Source organism: Pezoporus occidentalis, unplaced genomic scaffold (genome assembly GCF_034315485.1).
Source record: "Pezoporus occidentalis ecotype Australia unplaced genomic scaffold, CSIRO_AGI_Poc_V1 ctg341, whole genome shotgun sequence".
Classification (NCBI taxonomy): domain Eukaryota; kingdom Metazoa; phylum Chordata; class Aves; order Psittaciformes; family Psittacidae; genus Pezoporus; species Pezoporus occidentalis.
In genome coordinates this window covers 162281-181236 of record NW_026915387.1, presented here as the reverse complement: position 1 = coordinate 181236, position 18956 = coordinate 162281, and the positions used below count along the sequence as shown (strand labels likewise).

Genomic DNA, 18956 nt, shown 5'->3' with positions numbered 1-18956 from the left:
GAATATTCCCAGCCCTGTTGCCATGGCTTCCCATCAGGATGCGCTTGCATCACGGGCAGCACGAGGGGTGCACGGGTTCCCCCCGGGGCTCAGGGCTGGGGGTATCGGGTGTCCCCACGGGCCTCAGGGCCGGGCTGTGGGGGTCCCTATGGGGCTCAGGGCCAGGCGCTCCGCGGCACCGCATCCAAGCAGGAGCGCAGGGATAAGCGGGGGGGGGGGGCTCCGAGCCCCGGCGCCAGCCGATGAGCACGTTTTGGAGCTGGTGACGTCTGCTCCGGCATCACCGAGGCAGGAAAACAAGCGGCAGAGCGCGATCCCAGCGCTGTGGAGCCGAGCAGGCTCCGGGGCACCGCGCCCATCACCATGTGCCCCCCGGCGGGGCCGCTGGAGGCCGGGGGGCTCCGCTGAGCCCCAGCCATGGCTCCGTGGCGGTGGCTGCTGCTCTGGTGCTGGCACACGGCGCTGCTCCATGGCCAGCTCCCACAGGACGGCCCCCCCCGCCCGGCGGGGTGGTCCCCGGCTCCATCACCCCCCTGGGGACCCACAGAGGAGCCGGGGGACACCGAGGGCTCGGCGGCGGCTCTGGCGTTCCTGCGGACGGGCGATGCTCGGCGCCTGGCCCGAGCCAACTGCAGCCGGGGGGTCCCGGCGGCGGCCGCGGGTCCCGGTCCCCCCCCGGCGCTGCGAGCTGCGCTCCGTGCCGCCCCCGAGGCGCTGGCCCACGCCGCCAACTTCCTCAACATGCTCTTCCAGACCAACGACATCCGCGAGGCCAGCGTGGCAGAGGACGTGGAGTGGTACCAGGCGCTGGTGCGCAGCCTGGCCGAGGGGCACCCATGGGTGCGCAGGGCGGTGCTGGCCCTCGATGCTCACCCGCTGGCCGCCAAGCCCCGGCTGATGCTGCAGGCTACCAAGGGCGATGGCCAGATCCTGCTCCAGGATGTCTCCGCTGCAGCTCCGAGCCTCGGTAACCTCAGCTGGGACAACGAGTGGTTCAATGCCCCCAAATCCCAGCGGACCCCTGCCCTCCGCAAGCGGGTGCTCAGCAATGACCTGCGCAGCATGGAGACCCCCAAGTGGCAGCGGGGTGACAGCTACGTGGGGGACCCGGGCCATGTGCGGTGGTCCCCTCCGTTCCTCGAGTGCCGGGACGGCCGGTTCCTGCCTGCCTGGGCTGTCACACTCTCCGCTGCTTTCTATGGGCTCAAGCCAGACCTCAGCCCTGAGTTCAAGTAAGTGGTACCCGGAGGGGCTGGAGGAGGGGTAAAGAGGGTTGGAGGGCGCCCTGTGTGCATGCTGGGGAGTGCGGATGGAGGCAGCACCTTGGGGTGCAGGCAGGATGCTTTGCCGGCGCCCTGCCTGCATCCCTGTGCATGTGTATGGCTATTTGCACACCTATAGGCACGGTATGGACCCTTGTCCCCACTCGGGCTGCCACCCTCCGAAACCTCCTACCCTGTCACGGCCACTCTGTGGGGTGGGGGGTCCCTGCTGCACCCCAGCACCCCCTGTGCAAGCAGCCACAGTGGGGGACAATGGGGAGGGAAGGGGGCTCCTGGGTTTAGTCCTGGAGAGGGGTTTGTCTCCGTTTCCAAGGGGGATGCTGTGTCCCCCTTAGAGCACTCAGGGGAGAGGGTTGGTCCTGCAGGATGCGGGATGGCACCAGGGGCCACCCCAGCACCTCCTATTTCCCAGCCGTTTGCTTTAAAGCCCCTTTTGAGAGGCAGAATCCACAGCCAGGAGCTGCTGCTCCAGCCTCCCTCAGAGGCAGCTCCAAGGGGGGACTTATCATAGAACCATAGAACCATGGAATGGGTTGGGTTGGAAGGGACCTTAAGGCTCCTCCAGCTCCAACCCCTGCCACGGGCAGGGACCCCTTCCACTGGAGCAGCTTGCTCCAAGCCCCTGTGTCCAACCTGGCCTTGAGCACTGCCAGGGATGGGGCAGCCGCAGCTTCTCTGGGCCACCCAAGCACCCCCATGGTTGTGCCCTCCCCCGGTGGCATTGGTGGGGCATGGGGCCCACGCTGGTTGTGGACATGGGGCTGACCCCATCCCTCTGCACAGGGGTGTCGTGCGGGTGGACATCGAGCTGCGGGACGTGGCCATTGACCAGTGTGCCAGCGGGCCGGGCTGGTTCGCAGACACGCACCGCTGCGACCTCAACAGCACCCAGGTACCATCCACCAGCACCCAGCACCCCATCCCTTCACCTGGCAGGGCACCGCTCTGCCCCCATCCCTCCCTCCGACTGAGCTTTATCCTCTCCCGGCCCATCCATCTGCTTCCTTCCGCTGCAGTGGAGGGGTTTAGTGTGCAAATCTGCCCTCCCTGTGCCAGCAGCAGCCAGTGACCTGGTGCTCCCTGCCCAGACACCACGGGGATGGGTGGGCACCGCTGGGACAATCACCTCCATCCCTTCCGGTGGTACCCACTGGAGATGCCAAAGCCTGTTTCAGGGCTTGGCGCAACCATCAGCATCCCCAAGCAGAGCAAACACCGCAGCGACACGGCTCAGCGTGGTCCCCAAGTGGGAAAGGCGTCACCAGCTTCTCTTTCCTCTGGAGGGATGGGCTCTGGTGCTGGGAATGTCTCCAGGACACAACAATACCCAGAGAAGCTGCCAGCACAGCCCATTGGGGGCAGGATGTGGGCAGAGGGGATTAGGGCAGCGCCGCTGCCGTCATGGCTGGGCAGGATTAGTGCTCTCTGCTGCATTATGTGTCCATTTAGGGTTTAGGGAGGGATTTGGGGGCCAAGCTTTGGCTTTTAATTCTTCAATGTTTAACCACTGCACAGGGGGAGAGCGGCCTGGGGGCAGGTTCCTGTGAGACAGGGGATGCTGGAGCCTCTGGTGTGGGAGGGATGCAGGGATAGGGGGAGTGTTTGGGATGTGGGATGAGCGCTTCCATGCATCCCAGCCTGTCTCCTTCAGTGTATCCCGCAGGAGAGCCACGGCTTCGTCCTCGGGAGGTACCTGTGCCGGTGCAAGCCGGGCTTTTATGGAGCCAGTGGAGCAGCCCAGGCAGGTGGGTGCCCATTTCACCCAGTGGGACGTGGCCACTGCAGTGGGGGCTGAGGCTGAGGGGGGGGGGATTTGGGAAGCCCAAGCCCATTCCCTGGCAAGGAAAGTGCCTCCAAGTGATGCAGTGATTGTAACCACGAGTAATGAGTGATAGAAGAGGAAACGGCCTCAAGCTGCACCAGGGCAGGTTTAGATGGAGCTGAGGAACAATTCCTGCCCCAAAGGGTGCTCAGGCATTGGAACAGGCTGCCCAGGGCAGGGCTGCAGGCACCGTCCCTGCAAGTGTTCACACACCCTCAGTGCCATGGGTTAGTGGTGGCCTTGGCAGCGCTGGGGACCGGTCAGACTCAATCTTAGAGGTCTTTCCCAGCCTGGTTGGGTCCATGATAATTCCATGATCCTCTTCCAGGCACAGCGGGGGCAGACGGGGGGTCCCTGTTGGGATGCCGGCCCTGCCGCCAGGGATGCTCCACCTGCCAGGACGATGCTCCCTGCCTGATCCAGGAGGACCGGGCGCTGCGGGCAGCCGTGCTGTCCTGCCAGGCCTGCTGCATGCTGGCCATCTTCCTCAGCATGCTGGTCTCCTACCACTTCCGACGGAGCAAGGTAAGGTGTCCCCATGTCCCATGCCCCCTGCCCTGCTCCCATCCCATCCCCAAACCCCGCGGGCTCAAGGCTCCTGGCTGCATCCTCACACCTGTGTCCCCGCAGAGGATCCGGGCATCCGGAATCATCCTCCTGGAGACGATCCTCTTCGGGTCCCTCCTCCTCTACTTCCCAGTGAGTATCCAGCTGGAAGAGGACTCGGTGTAAGAGCCTCTGCGGCCTGGTGAGGGTCGGGGGCTGGCCCCAAGCAGGGCATGGGCACAACTCCACCTGATTGTGGATTCGCTGGCACAGCCCCCGGTGGCTCCGGTATAAACCTTGGGAAACCAAATCCCTGCTCTCCCAGTGGCGGCAGGAGTTAATCCCTGCCCAAATCCCCTCTCCCTCCCACAAGAGCCGTGCCGGGTGCTGTAGAGCCAAGGGGGAAGGATGGCAGCGGTGAGCACTGACTGCATCCAGCTCTGGGGTGGCAACACAAGGGGGACGTGGAGCCATGGGGATGCTGCCAGGGCTGGAGCAGCTCTGCTCTGGAGCCAGGCTGAGAGAGCTGGGCTGGGGCAGCCTGGAGAAGAGAAGGCTCCTGAAGGGGAGACCTCAGAGCAGCTCCAGTGCCTGAAGGGGCTGCAGGAAACCTGGAGAGGGGCTTGGGACAAGGGATGTAGGGACAGGCCAAGGGGAATGGCTTGAACCTGCCCGAGGGGAGACTGAGATGAGCTCTTAGGCAGAAGCTCTTCCCTGGGAGGGTGCTGAGGCGCTGGCACAAGGGGTTGGAACTGGGTGAGCTTTAAGGTCCCTTCAACCCAAACCATTCCATGATTCCCTGGTTTCCGAGCCTCCATCCATCCCCGCTCCACCACCAACCCCTCTCTCCCCCCACCTCAGGTGTTCATCCTGTACTTCAAGCCCAGCATCTTCCGCTGCATCGTCCTGCGCTGGGTCCGCATGCTCGGCTTCACCATCGTCTACGGCACCATCACCCTCAAGCTGTACAGGTACCAGGATGGAGGGGGGGGCTGGATGCTTGTGCCCCCCGCAGCAGGGATCCACTGGGGCTCACCCCTCTGCCCCTCGCAGGGTGCTGAAGGTGTTCCTGTCCCGCACGGCCCAGCGGGTGCCCTACGTGTCAAGCATGCGGGTGTTGAAGATGCTGGGGCTGATCCTGGTCCTGGTGCTGTGGTTCCTGGCGGCCTGGACCATCGGGATGCTGGAGAACGTGGACAAGAACATCCCGCTGGTGATCCGCACCCAGACTGCCGGCGGCCTCCACTTCTACATCTGCGGCCATGACCACTGGGACTACATGATGGTGATTGGTGAGACCAGCACCCTCCCACCCCAGGACCCCATCCCATAAATGCAGCCTTGCTTTGTCTGTTTAATGTGCCTTGGAGCCTGGAAGCAGGGCTGGGGCACCCGAGCTGCCTCCCATCCTCTCCTCTGAGCATCCCCAACGCTGGGGCAGGGTACATCCCTGGGAGCTGAGCCCTAGTGATGCGCAGGGGTGTCAAGGGATGCTCTGCACCAGAGCCAGCAGATGAACCCACAGGGCCGGATGTGCCCCAGGGCAGGGAGGTCCCAGTGGGTAGCAGCACCGGTACCCATAAGAACACGCTGACAGTGATGGTGCTGGGTGCTCAGCATCGCTCCCCTTGCTCTCGCCCACAGCTGAGCTGCTGTTCCTGCTGTGGGGCAGCTTCCTGTGCTTCGCCACGCGCGCCGTGCCCTCCGCCTTCCACGAGCCTCGCTACATGGGCATCGCGCTGCACAACGAGCTCATGATCTCGGCCACCTTCCACGTGGTCAGGTAGGACACGGGGCTGCCAGGAGCTGGGAGACGCCATTCCCATCCCCGGCAATGCCAAGGAACCGGTGGCAAATCCCCTGCCAGGTTCATCGTGGTCCCCTCGCTGCACCCGGACTGGACGCTGCTGCTCTTCTTCGCTCACACCCACGGCACCATCACCATGACCCTGGCGCTGCTCTTCATCCCCAAGGTAACGCTCATCCCAAAGGGGGATCCCAACATTTCGGGGGGCCCCCCCCTAGCTTGAGCTCTCCCCTCGTCGTTCCCCCCCTCTGCAGTTCCTGCACACGGGCTCACCGCTGCGGGAGGAGATCACAGCCGAGGTCTATGAGGACGAGCTGGACATGCGGCGCTCGGGCTCCTGCCTCAACAGCAGCATCGCGTCGGCCTGGAGCGAGCACAGTCTCGACCCCGATGACATTCGGGTGGGTGCCACACTCAGGACCTTCTTTTGACGCTTGCTCTGCAGAGTAAGAGGTGCCTTTTGCAGTCTTTCTCCTGATGCAAAGCGGATGGGGTGGGAAGAACGGGGTGGGGTGGGAGGGGGGGGCACAGGGTGAATCCGCCAAAGCCACGGTGGGGGGGGGGGAAAACCTCCTGCATCCCTTGGGATGGAGGGATGGGGATTGGGTTGTGGGTGCAGCCGCAGCCCCGTTGGACGCGCTCTCCTCTCCCTGCTCTCTGCCCGCGGCACAGGAGGAGCTGAAGAAGCTCTACAGGCAGCTGGAGGTGCACAGGAGGTGGCGGATGGCAGCGCTCAACCCTCACCTCCCCAAGCAGCGCAGCGCCCGCCGCAGCCTGGCCCGCTCCATCGCCCACCGGGTCACCGAGCTGCCCGAGGCGCTCGCACGCCGCCGCCGCAGCAGCAGCACCCGTGGGTCCTCGGCCAAGCAGCTCCTCAATGCGGGTACCACGGACCTGAGGATGCGGGATGATGGCTCCTGCAGCACTGAGGGGGTCCAGGGGGGTTCACCCATCCTTGCTGCCCCCCAGGAGCCTGCGCCGGGGAGGAAGATGATGGTGACGGCGGCCTCGGTGCAATCCGACAGCGAGTCCCTCGATGCTGCTCCGCTCGTGTACAAGTCAGCCAGTGCCCACAACCTGGTGGGGCACGGGCAGTCCCCCCTGCCCCGCGCCCCCCCCTTGCACAAGTCGCTCAGCGTGGTGGCCGGGGCGCAGGATGAAGCCCTGCTCGCCGCCAGCCGCGCTGCATGGGGGAAGCAACACATCGAGCATCCATTCAGCCTGGCCTCGGGGCACCCCACGGCACAAGGACCCCCCAAGGAAGCTGGGAAGCCGCAAAGCCCTGATGCTGTCCCCAGCCCCGCCGAGGGGTGCTCGCGGGCTGTGTCCCCCCTGGGCGATGGCAGGGTGCAGAGACACGTCACCTACGCGCCCATCAAGAGCATCAGCATCGACTGCTCCCATCACCCAGGGCGGGTGCGGATGGTGGTGGTGAGGAGAACCCCACCACGGCCCCCAGTGCGCTGCCAGAGCCTGGGGCAGCGGGGACCAGCGGCCGGGGACAGCCTGGGGACAGCAGAGCCACCCGTGGCACCCCCAGCAGCAGGGATGAAGGAGGAAGATGCGGGGTGCACGTCGCCCGCAGCATCCATCCCGGCACAGGTCTGTCCCTGGGAGCTGGTCCAGGAGGAGATCCTGAGCCGGAGGGAAAGAGCCACCCAAGCAGCAGGGTCGGGGACCACCAGTGACACAGCAGCCACTCCCCCCAGCATCAAACCATCCGCCCAGAAGATGTCCCTCTGGAGCCTGGGCCTGGCCATCAAAGCCTTCAACAGATCCAGAGGGAAAAGCATCCCAAAGGGAAAGAGGGAGAGCGAGGGGAGCCTCAGGAAGAGGAGGGGGGGCAGCAGCAGGAGGGAGAGGCCAAGCCCAGCAGAGACATCGGCCGTGTCCCCTGCAGGGACCACAGGCTCCGAGCAGGGCTTTTGCCAGCACAACAACAACGCCAGGGCCGCTGCGGGCGATGGAGAGGAGCCGGGTGAGGAGCACGGTGCTGCCCATGGGGATGCGGATGCAGAGCACGGGGCCCCATCAAGCTCTGGTCACCAAGAAGCAGCTGAACGTCCCCATGAGCCCCCGGTGGTGGTGGCACAGCCCCAGCCCCAGCAAGGGGATGAGGCTCCTGTGGTCACACCAAAGGAAGGGCTCGAGGGACCCAGCGGGTCCATCCCCTGCCAGGACCACACAGAGGTGGAGCAGCCACAGGCAGGACCCAGCGTGAGCAGCTCCCATCCATCCATCAGTGATGGGCAGAGAGCGGCTGCTGAAGAGCTGGAGGCTGAGATTTGGCCCCAAGGAGCCCTGGATGGCCCAGCAGGAACCGTGTGCCAGGGGGAAGGCAGCAGCCAACCTGAGCCCCTTGGTCCCAGGGACATTGGGAAGGTCCCTGCAAGGAGCCGGAGCGAGGAGATGGCCCCGGTGGGCAGGAAGGCACAGGTCTGTGCTAGGGACAACCAGGCTGATTCCAGCATCAAAACAGGGATCTGCCTCTGGGAGGAGAGCAGGGGGGACCCTCAGCATCCCAGGGAAGAGCTGGGCATGGAGAAACCATCAGCAAACCCCTCGGAGCTGCTGGAGGGGCCTTTGGAGGGCAGGAGGGGCCAGGTTTGTCCATGGGAGACCCTGGAAGAGGGGAGGACCACGAGAGCAGCAACCGGCTCCTGGGACGCAGAGGGGGCTGAGCCAGAGCAAGAGGGGCAGGAAGCAGAGAGGAGACGGGTGGGTGAGCGGGGCAAGAGCATCAGGGCAAGGTCCCTGGGGGTGGTGGGAGCTCCGAAGCCACCCAAACCTGGTCCCAGCAGCTTCGAGCTGCCAGAAGGGATCCCAAAGAGCGCTCAGGCTTCGGTTTGTCCCTGGGAAGCGATGGGAGCTGATGGCGATGCAGGAGGGATTCGCCCTTGGGAAGGGGGAGCAGCCGCATCCAATGCAGGGAAAGCAGAGGATGGTGACACCTCCCAAGAGGAAAACGGGATTTCCCCACAGGCAGCAGCCCCAGGGGGCACGGGAGGGATGGGTTTGGCTGCAGACAAGGGGAGCACCCAGCAGGGATGTCCCTGTCCCGGGGAGGGTTCGGGGCAGCGCAGCACAGGGCCCGCAGCAGGACACCCAGCTCTGCCCAAAGCCGAATCCAAGCACGCAGGAGCCATGGGCAGCAGCAAGGCCAGCGTTTGTCCATGGGAAGCAGAGGCTGAGCCGCTTGCCAAGGCAGAAATCTGCCCCTGGGAAGAGCCTGAAGCTCCATGGGGGAAGGACAGAGCAAGGCAGGACACGCGTGGCACTTCCAAAGGGGGAAACAAACCGGCGACCAGAGGCCTGGAGGGCGTCAAAGCAAAGCTGGCAGAGGTGGGAGGCCATCACCCGGAGCACAGGAAGAGCAGGAGCTTCGCAAACCTCATTAGGAAAAGCATGGAGAGCCCAAAAGCCAAATCCAAGAAATCCCAGAGTGTGGAGAGCATCAAAGAGGAAGTTTGTCCATGGGAGAGCCTGGACAAGGAGCAGCCCATGGAGCATCCCCGTGCCAGGAGCCCAGCGCTGCCCAGAGCGCCTCCGAGAGCATCTGAGAGCAGGGAGAGCCTGAAGGCAGAGGTGTGTCCTTGGGAGGCTCCAGGGGCTCAGTCCATGGATAAAGCAGAGATCTGCCCCTGGGAGGTGGCCGCAGCTCCATCAGGTAAAGAGGAATCAAGGCAGGACAAGGATGCTCTGTCCATAGGGACAAAGAGCCCCTCCACAATGGAAGGTGCCTGCAAAGGGATTGGGCATCACAGGTCTGCAGAGGAGAAAGCAAGCGTGGAGAGCCTGAAGGCAGAGGTGTGTCCTTGGGAGGCTCCAGGGACTCAGTCCATGGACACAGCAGAGATCTGCCCTTGGGAGGTGGCCGCAGCTCCATCAGGTACAGAGGAACCAAGGCAGGACAAGGATGCTCTGTCCATAGGGACAAAGAGCCCCTTGCCAAGGGAAGGTGCCTTCAAAGGGACTGGACACAGCACACCTGCAGAGGAGAAAGCAAGCGTGGAGAGCCTGAAGGCAGAGGTGTGTCCTTGGGAGGCTCCAGGGGCTCAGTCCATGGACACAGCAGAGATCTGCCCCTGGGAGGGGGCTGCAGCTCCATCAGCTACAGAGGAATCAAGGCAGGACAAGGATGCTCTGTCCATAGGGAGAAAGAGCCCCTCCACAAGTGAAGGTGCCTTCAAAGGTATTGGTTATCATACGTCTGCAGAGGAGAAAGCAATCGTGGAGAGCCTGAAGGCAGAGGTGTGTCCTTGGGAGGCTCCAGGGGCTCAGTCCATGGACAAAGCAGAGATCTGCCCCTGGGAGGGGGCTGCAGCTCCCTCGCAGCAGCTGAAGCCAAAGCAGGGCCCTGGGGGGGTGCCCAAGGGGGACAAGCGCATCAGGCGCCAGGCAGCGCTGGCCAGCCCAGGGAGAGCCCTGGAGAGGGGCAGCAGCAAGCGAGAGGCTGCGTGTCCATGGGAGAGCCTGGACAAGGAGCAGCCCATGGAGCATCCCCGTGCCAGGAGCCCAGCGCTGCCCAGTGCACCTCCAAGAGCATCCCAGAGTGGGGAGAGCCTGAAGGCAGAGGTGTGTCCTTGGGAGGCTCCAGGGGCTCAGTCCATGGACAAAGCAGAGATCTGCCCCTGGGAGGTGGCTGCAGCTCCAACAGCTACAGAGGAACCAAGGCAGGACAAGGATGCTCTGTCCATAGGGAGAAAGAGTCCCTCCACAATGGAAGGTGCCTGCAAAGGGATTGGGCATCACAGGTCTGCAAAGGAGAAAGGAAGTGTGGAGAGCTTGAAGGCAGAGGTGTGTCCTTGGGAGGCTCCAGGGGCTCAGTCCATGGATAAAGCAGAGATCTGCCCTTGGGAGGTGGCCGCAGCTCCATCAGGTAAAGAGGAATCAAGGCAGGACAAGGATGCTCTGTCCATAGGGACAAAGAGCCCCTTGATAAGGGAAGGTGCCTTCAAAGGGATTGGACACAGCAGACCTGCAAAGGAGAAAGGAAGTGTGGAGAGCCTGAAGGCAGAGGTGTGTCCTTGGGAGGCTCCAGGGGCTCAGTCCATGGACAAAGCAGAGATCTGCCCCTGGGAGGGGGCTGCAGCTCCATCAGGTACAGAGGAATCAAGGCAGGACAAGGATGCTCTGTCCATAGGGATGAAGAGCCCCTCCACAATGGAAGGTGCCTTCAAAGGGACTGGACACAGCACACCTGCAGAGGAGAAAGCAAGCATGGAGAGCCTGAAGGCAGAGGTGTGTCCTTGGGAGGCTCCAGGGGCTCAGTCCATGGACAAAGCAGAGATCTGCCCTTGGGAGGGGGCTGCAGCTCCCTCGCAGCAGCTGAAGCCAAAGCAGGGCTCTGGGGGGGTGCCCAAGGGGGACAAGCGCATCAGGCGCCAGGCAGCGCTGGCCAGCCCAGGGAGAGCCCTGCAGAGGGGCAGCAGCAAGCGAGAGGCTGCGTGTCCATGGGAGAGCCTGGACAAGGAGCAGCCCATGGAGCATCCCCGTGCCAGGAGCCCAGCGCTGCCCAGAGCGCCTCCGAGAGCATCTGAGGGCAGGGAGAGCCTGAAGGCAGAGGTGTGTCCTTGGGAGGCTCCAGGGGTTCAGTCCATGGATAAAGCAGAGATCTGCCCCTGGGAGGTGGCCGCAGCTCCATCAGGTACAGAGGAACCAAGGCAGGACAAGGATGCTCTGTCCATAGGGAGAAAGAGCCCCTCCACAAGGGAAGGTGCCTGCAAAGGGATTGGGCATCACAGGTCTGCAAAGGAGAAAGGAAGTGTGGAGAGCCTGAAGGCAGAGGTGTGTCCTTGGGAGGCTCCAGGGACTCAGTCCATGGATAAAGCAGAGATCTGCCCCTGGGAGGTGGCCGCAGCTCCATCAGGTAAAGAGGAAGCAAGGGAGGACAAGGATGCTCTGCCCATAGGGATGAAGAGCCCCTGCACAATGGAAGGTGCCTTCAAAGGGACTGGACACAGCACACCTGCAAAGGAGAAAGGAAGTGTGGAGAGCCTGAAGGCAGAGGTGTGTCCTTGGGAGGCTCCAGGGGCTCAGTCCATGGACAAAGCAGAGATCTGCCCCTGGGAGGTGGCTGCAGCTCCATCAGGTAAAGAGGAATCAAGGCAGGACAATGATGCCCTGTCCATAGGGACAAAGAGCCCCTCGACAAGTGAAGGTGCCTGCAGAGAGATTGGGCACAGCACACCTGCAAAGAAGAAGAAAGCAAATCTCGACCTTGAGTCCATCTGCCCCTGGGAGAGCCTGGACACGGAGGAGCAATCCCTGAGAACAACAGGAAAAGAGCCATCCAAGAAGTCCGACAGCAGAGAGAGCAGGAAAGCTGAGATTTGCCCCTGGGAAGCAGCAGAGCCCAGTGGCTCAGAGAAGGAACTCCCACAGGGAGCTGATGGAGCATCCTCCCCTGGGATGGGAGAGTCAAAGGTGGTGCTGGCAGCCAGCACCGTGTCTCCAGCAGCCCCAAGGAAGAAACCCAAGGGCAGACCTGGCAGCGAGGCCAAGCACAAGCCCCTGAGCCGCATCCAGCCCCGGCGGGGCCCTGGGGCAGAGCTGCTGCCTTGGGCAGCGGGTACAGCCCCTGGGACAGGCAGCAGCCCCAGCCCAGCTGGGGTTTGTCCCTTGGAAGCAGAAGAGGCTCCACCAGCAGATGACAAGACCAGCACAGATGGGAGGAAAACCTCAGCGGTGTGTCCATGGGAGATGGAGAGTGCGGATGCCACCCGGAGTGGAACCAAAGCAGACATCTGCCCTTGGGACCATGAGTAGCTCCCTCCTGCCAGGGCCATCAGCCAGCTGCAGACATGGTTTTCATGAACACAAGGTCTTGAGCTGAAGGCCGATGCCCAATGGCACAGCCCAAGCAGGGACAGAAGTGTCCAGCGAAGCCAATGGCATGGCCATGCTTCCAGAAGTCACTGGTGGTGGCCTTGGGGACCAGTGCAGTGAGGGGACAATGAACATCTCCTACCTTCATCAAGCTCTCCAGATGGGTGCAAACACCACCCATCATTTTCCCACAGGTAGGTGCCCCAGTGCAGGGTCCCTGCGGTCCAAGCAGGCACCTGAATATGTTAAAATACATAGGGAAGAGTCAAACCAGGGCAGGAAGATGATGCAGCAGGGGAGGAAGCCAGCTTCCCCCAGTGAAGGTTTTAGCTCTCTCTGAATCCACACAAGGCTCAGAGCTCGTTCTGCTGTTCCTTTGTTGTTTGATTGCACTCTCCTTAGAAAGGGATGCTGGTGTCATGTGCTGTCTGTGGTCTTCAGCACTGAGTGTTCCACGATCATCCGATGGTGTAAGTAAGTGTACATACAGACAATAAAACATATTATCTACAGAGCACACGCTTTAGTGGCTGGTTTATGGGCTGTGGGCAAGATACTGAACATGCTCAAGAAAGAGGTACAGCAGAAAGCAGCGAGGCTGGAAAGGAAACCCAGAAACACAAGTGGGTGAGTTGCAGAGGTTTGAATAATGGCAAAGCTGATGGGGAGCCACACATTGGCAGACTGGAAGGAAAGGCCTTTCTCCCTGGAAAAACACAGCTACTCCACCAGAAAACTCAACTCTTCTCATCCAGAGCCAAAGAACCTGGTCTGCAGGTCCTGGTTGAGGAGCCACATCCATACCTGCTCGTGAGCTGCCCAGACACCAGCCAGGCAGCTCATCTGGGTTTATTTTAGCTCCCATATGCTGGAGCACTGAATCTCTCCTCGGCTCATGAAGGAAGTGTAGGCAGAAGACTCAGTATAGTAGGTTCCTTCAGGAAAGGCAGACAGATTGTGACACCCCTCTGACTTCCCAAAAAGATGACAGGGATTCCATTGCTGGCTCCTCTCCTAACAGAGCATAGGGATGATACTCTGCCCTTTCAAAAGGACACAGAAACACTGAACATGGAAGCATCAGGAGCCATAACTCTTTCAAACAGCACACTCTGTACGAGAAAGAAGGAAACAATGCTCCTAACTCATAAGCTCTGGAAAATGGCTGAGTTAAAAAGCAAGACACGGCTGAAGAAAATGCTTTGTTACCTGATAACCAGCAAGTATTTTGCTCTGTAAATGGAACTCACCTGAGCAAAGCAGAGCAAGAACAGATTAGCCTTGCCTTGCTCTCAGCTATGGAAAAAGGAAACCTGTGGGTACGCATTTTCCCAACCCACTCAGCCTGCAAAACCAGGGCCCTGATGGCAATGTCATTGTGTCCACAGGATGGTGCCAGCCACTCACTGCCACCACCCCACTGTTGAATTCAGGAGCAGCTCTAACTAATGCTCCAAAACTCATCAGCAAAGACAAATGCTCTTTCAAGAAGGCAAAAGATTTTATTAAGTTATCAATGCTGTGCTGCAGCCCCTCTGGGAAGCTGGGCCCTTCACAAGCATTCACTCAGCAAGAGTCCAACTGCAGCACCCACCCAGGAGAACGTGATTTCAAGTGTGCTTGCCTGTTCTGCCCAGTTTTCTGTCTGGGAATCACTACAGAGAGGATGGGAAAAGAAAGCGCTGATGCCTACTGCAAGTTTGAATGAAAGGCCAGCAGGTCTATGCCACTTCCCATGGCAGAGGCAAATACCCCATGTGTGAACAGAGTGCTGCTGCCAAGGGCTCCTTTCGCAGGGCAAGCTCAGGACAGGGTTAGCCTTGAGAGCACTCCTGAAGAGAACAGACTTCTTGTCTTCACAGAAACACAGAGAGGGTTAAGCTGCAGCACACTATGTCTACCTGGAGTAAAGCTCTTCTGAAAGCTCACCTGAATCCCCTTGCCAAGCCCCTCTTGTTCTTTAAAGACACATTCTTAGCGAGCAGAGTCCATTTCTGAAACTGCTTTGTTTGCTGACTGCTCACTGGAAAGGCACAGCCATATCCAAGCTGTTACCTCCACGTTCATTCTCCACTTCTTCCCTAAAGGGTTGCTTGCATAGGCTGTCTCTGTACAGGCTCTGGAACTTCCTACTTCATTTCTTCGTACTCTTGTGAGGGATCCAAGGTTGGGCCAGGAATCAGCACCGTCTGAAAAAGCAGGGAGCAAAATCAGCATGACACAGAGCAGCTCTGAACTGCTGCGATCGGAATTCTTCATGTTGCAGTGCATGCAAAGGGGTGAGCAGCAGGTCCTGGCAACGCAAAGGCCTCGCACACAGGAGAGGACCAGATGGCAGCAGCACGGGGGAAGGACACAGGGGAAATAGGATGATATGCCTTCTACAACAGGATAGTTCTCACCTCCTTCCCCTCTAGGACCTGGTTTTAGTTAACACAGGAAGACTGAGCGCCTGCATGGCTTTGCCTGGCAGTGTGTGCAGGGAGCAGTAACCCCCTAAACTATCACATACATGACAAATGCCCTCAGCCTCCTATTAGAGCTTCCAGGTGCTAGAGGTTGATAATGCCACATTAATAAACAGGTCTGCTTGCAGATTAATCCACCACCTTCCTGTCACAGGAAACTCAGCTTTGGTTTTGTCCAGAATTATCCAGGGACCACATCAGTGCCTTTTCCTAGTGGCATTACCTTCACAATGGGGTCCTTTGGAGGAGCCCACTTGGGAACGATCTTGCCATGCATCCTCCACGTGCCGTACGGGTTCACCAAGTACTTCTCAAACACAACATACTCCAGAACGTCCTTGGGCACCTCCTCCCCACCATACATCAGCCTCCCAAAGCGGTCATAGATGGCCAGAATCTGTAAAATAAACCAAGTTATGCTGGGCTGGCAGGAGGCTGGAGGCAGCTGGGGAACACGAGGAGCACAAGGGGATGTACCTGCCGCATGTGCATCCGCACCGTCACCTGCCCGTAGAGGTTGCCTCGGTTCACAATGCTCTCGCATCGAACATGAACCACCCTTGGGGGCTCCAGTGACTCCACAAACTTCCACCGGATCGTTCTGTACCTGTTCCCACGGACCATCTCCTGTAAGGGAAAAGAAATAAGCACCAACATAATGAGGATGTGAATTGAATCATAGAATCACAGCCTGGCTTGGGTTGGAAGCGAGCTTAAAGCGAGTTCCAACCCCCTGCCATGGGCAGGGACACCTTCCACTAGAGCAGCTTGCTCCAAGCCCCTGTGTCCAACCTGGCCTTGAGCACTGCCAGGGATGGGGCAGCCACAGCTTCTCTGGGCACCCTGTGCCAGCGCCTCAGCACCCTCAAAGTAAAGAATTTCTTCCTTCTATCTAACCTAAATCTCCTCTGTTTAAGTGTGATCTCTACTGCTGAAGTTTGAAATAACAAGCATAGTACTATATACAATGAAGCTCATATTGTGCTTTCCCTTCCAGCTCTGTCTCTACTGTATCCAGAGCAAAATGAGACAGATGGTCAGGTTTAAAGCCTTAAACACCATGCAAGAGATGAAGGACAAGCTGCATCCACAGGACCACTTACCGGGTAGCAGCGCTCTGTCACCAGGGAGTGAAGTTTCTGCTTGTTAAAACTGCAAGTGAAATACACCCAGTTACTTGAATATGCTTATTGTGAAGAGGCTTCCTCAGCTCCCTGCTTCCCCACAAGACTCAATCTACTGGCAAAACAGAAAAAGCAAACTCCTCAGCTGCCAACTCAGCACAAAATCAGGATCCATCATCACCTCATATCCCAACAATTCCCTGCAGCGTGATCCTGAACAGCACCAAGCACGCACTCATCTGCCAGTGACACAGAGCCTTGGGTGCCATGGTTTAGTGTGAGGTGTCCCTGCCCATGGCAGGGGGGGTGGAACGGGATGATCTTAAGGTCCTTTCCAACCCTAACTATTCTATGACTCTATGACACTCGAGGTGCAACAGCTCATCTCTCCTGCAGGGCAGGTGGGGGGATTTCCTGCAACCTGCCTTTCCTTATCAAAATGAACAGGTCCTGCCCAAATTCCCAACATTCTCCTCCTCTCAGATGGGGGCAGGAAAAGATCTAGTACCTGTGGCAGAGGAGGTACAAGGATCAGAAAGACAAGGAGGAAAAGCAGAGTATATTAGCAAAGAGCAGCAGGTTCTACCTAACTGCATCAGTCAGAGAAAGGGTCTTACTTTGCCAGGTAATTGTGAGCTTCAATAAATATCTCCTGTGCCTTCTCTGGGAAGGTTTTAGTGCTGAAATCCAGATCATGATCTTTTATCTTCCGCAGACTGAAAAGATAAGAAAAGCTTTACTGTAAGGAAAGAACAACTTGGAACCATCTTGCGTGTTTCAGATGATGACAATGCTCTTAATTCAGCTCAAGCCCAGCTTCTACCAGGGAGCAGCTGAGAACTGGAGACTCCCCACTAAGCCATAACCTCTGGTTGCCTGTAAAATGCACACAGGGCTGCATACCCAAAGGATCCTCAAGAAAGTTGGGGCTGTTCAGCCTAGAGAAAAGAAGGATGGATGGAGACCTCATAGCAGCCTTCCAGTGTCTGAAGGGGGCCTATAGGGATGCTGGAGAGGGAGTCTTCATTAGGGACTGTAGTGACAGGACAAGGGGTAACGGGTTAAAACTTAAACAAGGGAAGGAAGAAGTTCTTTACTGTGAGGGTGCTGAGGCACTGGAATGGGTTGCCTAGGGAAGTTGTGAATGCTTCATCCCTGGCGGTGTTCGAGGCCAGGGTGGACAGAGCCTTGGGTGAGATGGTTTAGTGTGAGGTATCCCTGCCCATGGCAGGGGGGTTGGAACTGGATGATCTTAAGGTCCTTTCCAACCCAAACCATTCTATGAATCTATGAAAATGAGTGCACATGATACATGAGGACAGGAGCCTGGTGTTCACTCTCACACCAGGGACTCCTGGCTAAGTGGTACCACAGCAACAATGGAAGAAGAGGGTACAGAACAACCCCCCCCCCCAGTCTCACCCTGCAAGACAAAAGCAAGCAAAACGTCTGCACCACAGACTGATTAAAAAGGAGGCAGCACGTACGCAAGCTGGGAGGCAGCAGTCTGCTTCAGCTTCTGCATCTTCTGCATCACCCCGTCTTTGGATAGGGACGTCAGGCGGGCATCACCTTCAGGAGGGACGTAGGGGTCTATAATATCGGCTGCAGGAGAGAAGAAAGGTCAGGAGGAGGCTGGAAAACAGGAAAAGGAAGGAAACAAAGGGGCAGCACCCTGGCTGCTGGGAGCTGGGATTCCACCCTGATAACATGTTAGTAATATGAAATATGAGCATGCAGAGTTTCTAGTCTAAGCTTGTCAACAGTGACAGACACCTGCTTTCTACCCTCCTCTTCCATACAACACAGGTGGATAAGACACATCCAGCAGCAAGGAATGTGACCTTCCTCCCTATTCCTCATCCCTAGGGCCGAAGGGCCAACAGCCTGGCACACTTCGGAGGTGAAGGGCAGGTGCCACCCCTCACCAGGAGCCCGTGTGCACAGTTCAGTCTACTGCAGGCACTGTCACCATGGTCACTCTGCTCAGACTCATCGCTCCACGCTGGGAGCACAGGAGGATGCTGTGCATTAGCTAAGGGCGACCAAAGCAGAGGTTCTGCCACCTGTGGAAGCCATGTAGAACATCCGCTCCATGCGGTCCTCAGGAATTGTCGCCACCAAAGCCCGCAGCCTCTTCTCCTTCTCCTCAGGGCTCAGCTCCCTGGCCCATTCGGGCACGGAATGCTTCTTCTTCTTCGTTCTCACAGGGACGACGAGACCGGCCGGAGCCGCAGCACGGAGCACGGAGCCCGCAGCCTTGAGAGACACCACAGTGAGCCCAGGGGCCCAGAAACGCCCCCAGCACCGCCATTTACTCCCCTTCTTGTCTCCCTGACAAGGACCCCATGGAACACAGCGAGAGCCGCCGCTTGGAGCCTGCACATACCCGTGTAGCTAACGCCCCACATCCCTTCTCCCGCGGGGCCTCACCCTCCCCACAGCCCATTCCCATTCCAATTCCCATTCCCATTCCCGAGTCTCCCCCAGCTCAGCGCACCCTCAGGCCCAGCCAGCCCAGGCCCGCCTTCATGGCGGCCGCCATCTTCCCGCCGCGTAGCACGCCGGGAAGTAGGCGTGGCCACGGGGGGGGCGTGGCCAATAGGGGGGCCGCGCACGGGGCGGGGCGGGGCCGGCGGGAGCCCGCGCTGCGGCGGCGAGTGGAAAATTCCATCGGCTGCGGGGGAAGGGGGGGGGACGCGGGGGAGGCTCCGCCCATGAGCGCAGCGCGGGGGGGGGGGAACACCCTGAGCTGGGGGGTGCAGCGCGGGATTGGGGGGGGGGGGTGTCCTGCTTCGTGTGCTCCCGGTGCACAGGGAAAGGGGGTGCGGGGAGAATGGGACCCCTGGTGCGGGGGGAGTGGGAGATGCGGGACCCCGCAGCAAGGCGATGCCCGGTGCTCCTGGCACCGCAGGGTGCAGCAGCTCCCAGGGGTGCGGGACACTGGACCCCCATGGGATGCTGCACCTCGGCGGGGGGGGGGGGAATGCAGCACCGACACCTTCAATCAAACCCGGCTTCTCCCAACGCCCCTTCCCTTGGAATTGCAGCTGGGGACCACCCCGGTGTGCTCAGCAC

At 59.8% G+C, this 18956-nt stretch overlaps 2 protein-coding genes across 2 annotated transcripts; one reads left to right on the top strand and one right to left on the bottom strand.

Annotated features, from left to right (window-relative positions):
• Positions 1-147: 147 nt before the first annotated feature.
• GPR179 (G protein-coupled receptor 179) lies at positions 148-13019 on the top strand. Its single transcript, XM_062629761.1, has 12 exons — positions 148-1232; positions 2067-2175; positions 2935-3028; positions 3434-3630; positions 3736-3804; positions 4513-4622; positions 4705-4943; positions 5296-5434; positions 5519-5624; positions 5713-5859; positions 6131-11174; positions 11397-13019. The coding sequence occupies exons 1-12, from the start codon at positions 418-420 to the stop codon at positions 12224-12226; spliced, it is 7899 nt and encodes a 2632-aa protein (XP_062485745.1). The 5' UTR covers positions 148-417; the 3' UTR covers positions 12227-13019.
• A 749-nt stretch (positions 13020-13768) lies between these two features.
• Positions 13769-18465, bottom strand: MRPL45 (mitochondrial ribosomal protein L45). The gene is made up of 8 exons (XM_062629762.1): positions 18379-18465; positions 17945-18137; positions 17366-17483; positions 16496-16594; positions 15858-15906; positions 15232-15381; positions 14978-15151; positions 13769-14475 (listed from the first exon to the last, which is right to left on the bottom strand). The coding sequence occupies exons 1-8, from the start codon at positions 18421-18423 to the stop codon at positions 14416-14418; spliced, it is 888 nt and encodes a 295-aa protein (XP_062485746.1). The 5' UTR covers positions 18424-18465; the 3' UTR covers positions 13769-14415.
• Positions 18466-18956: the final 491 nt, after the last annotated feature.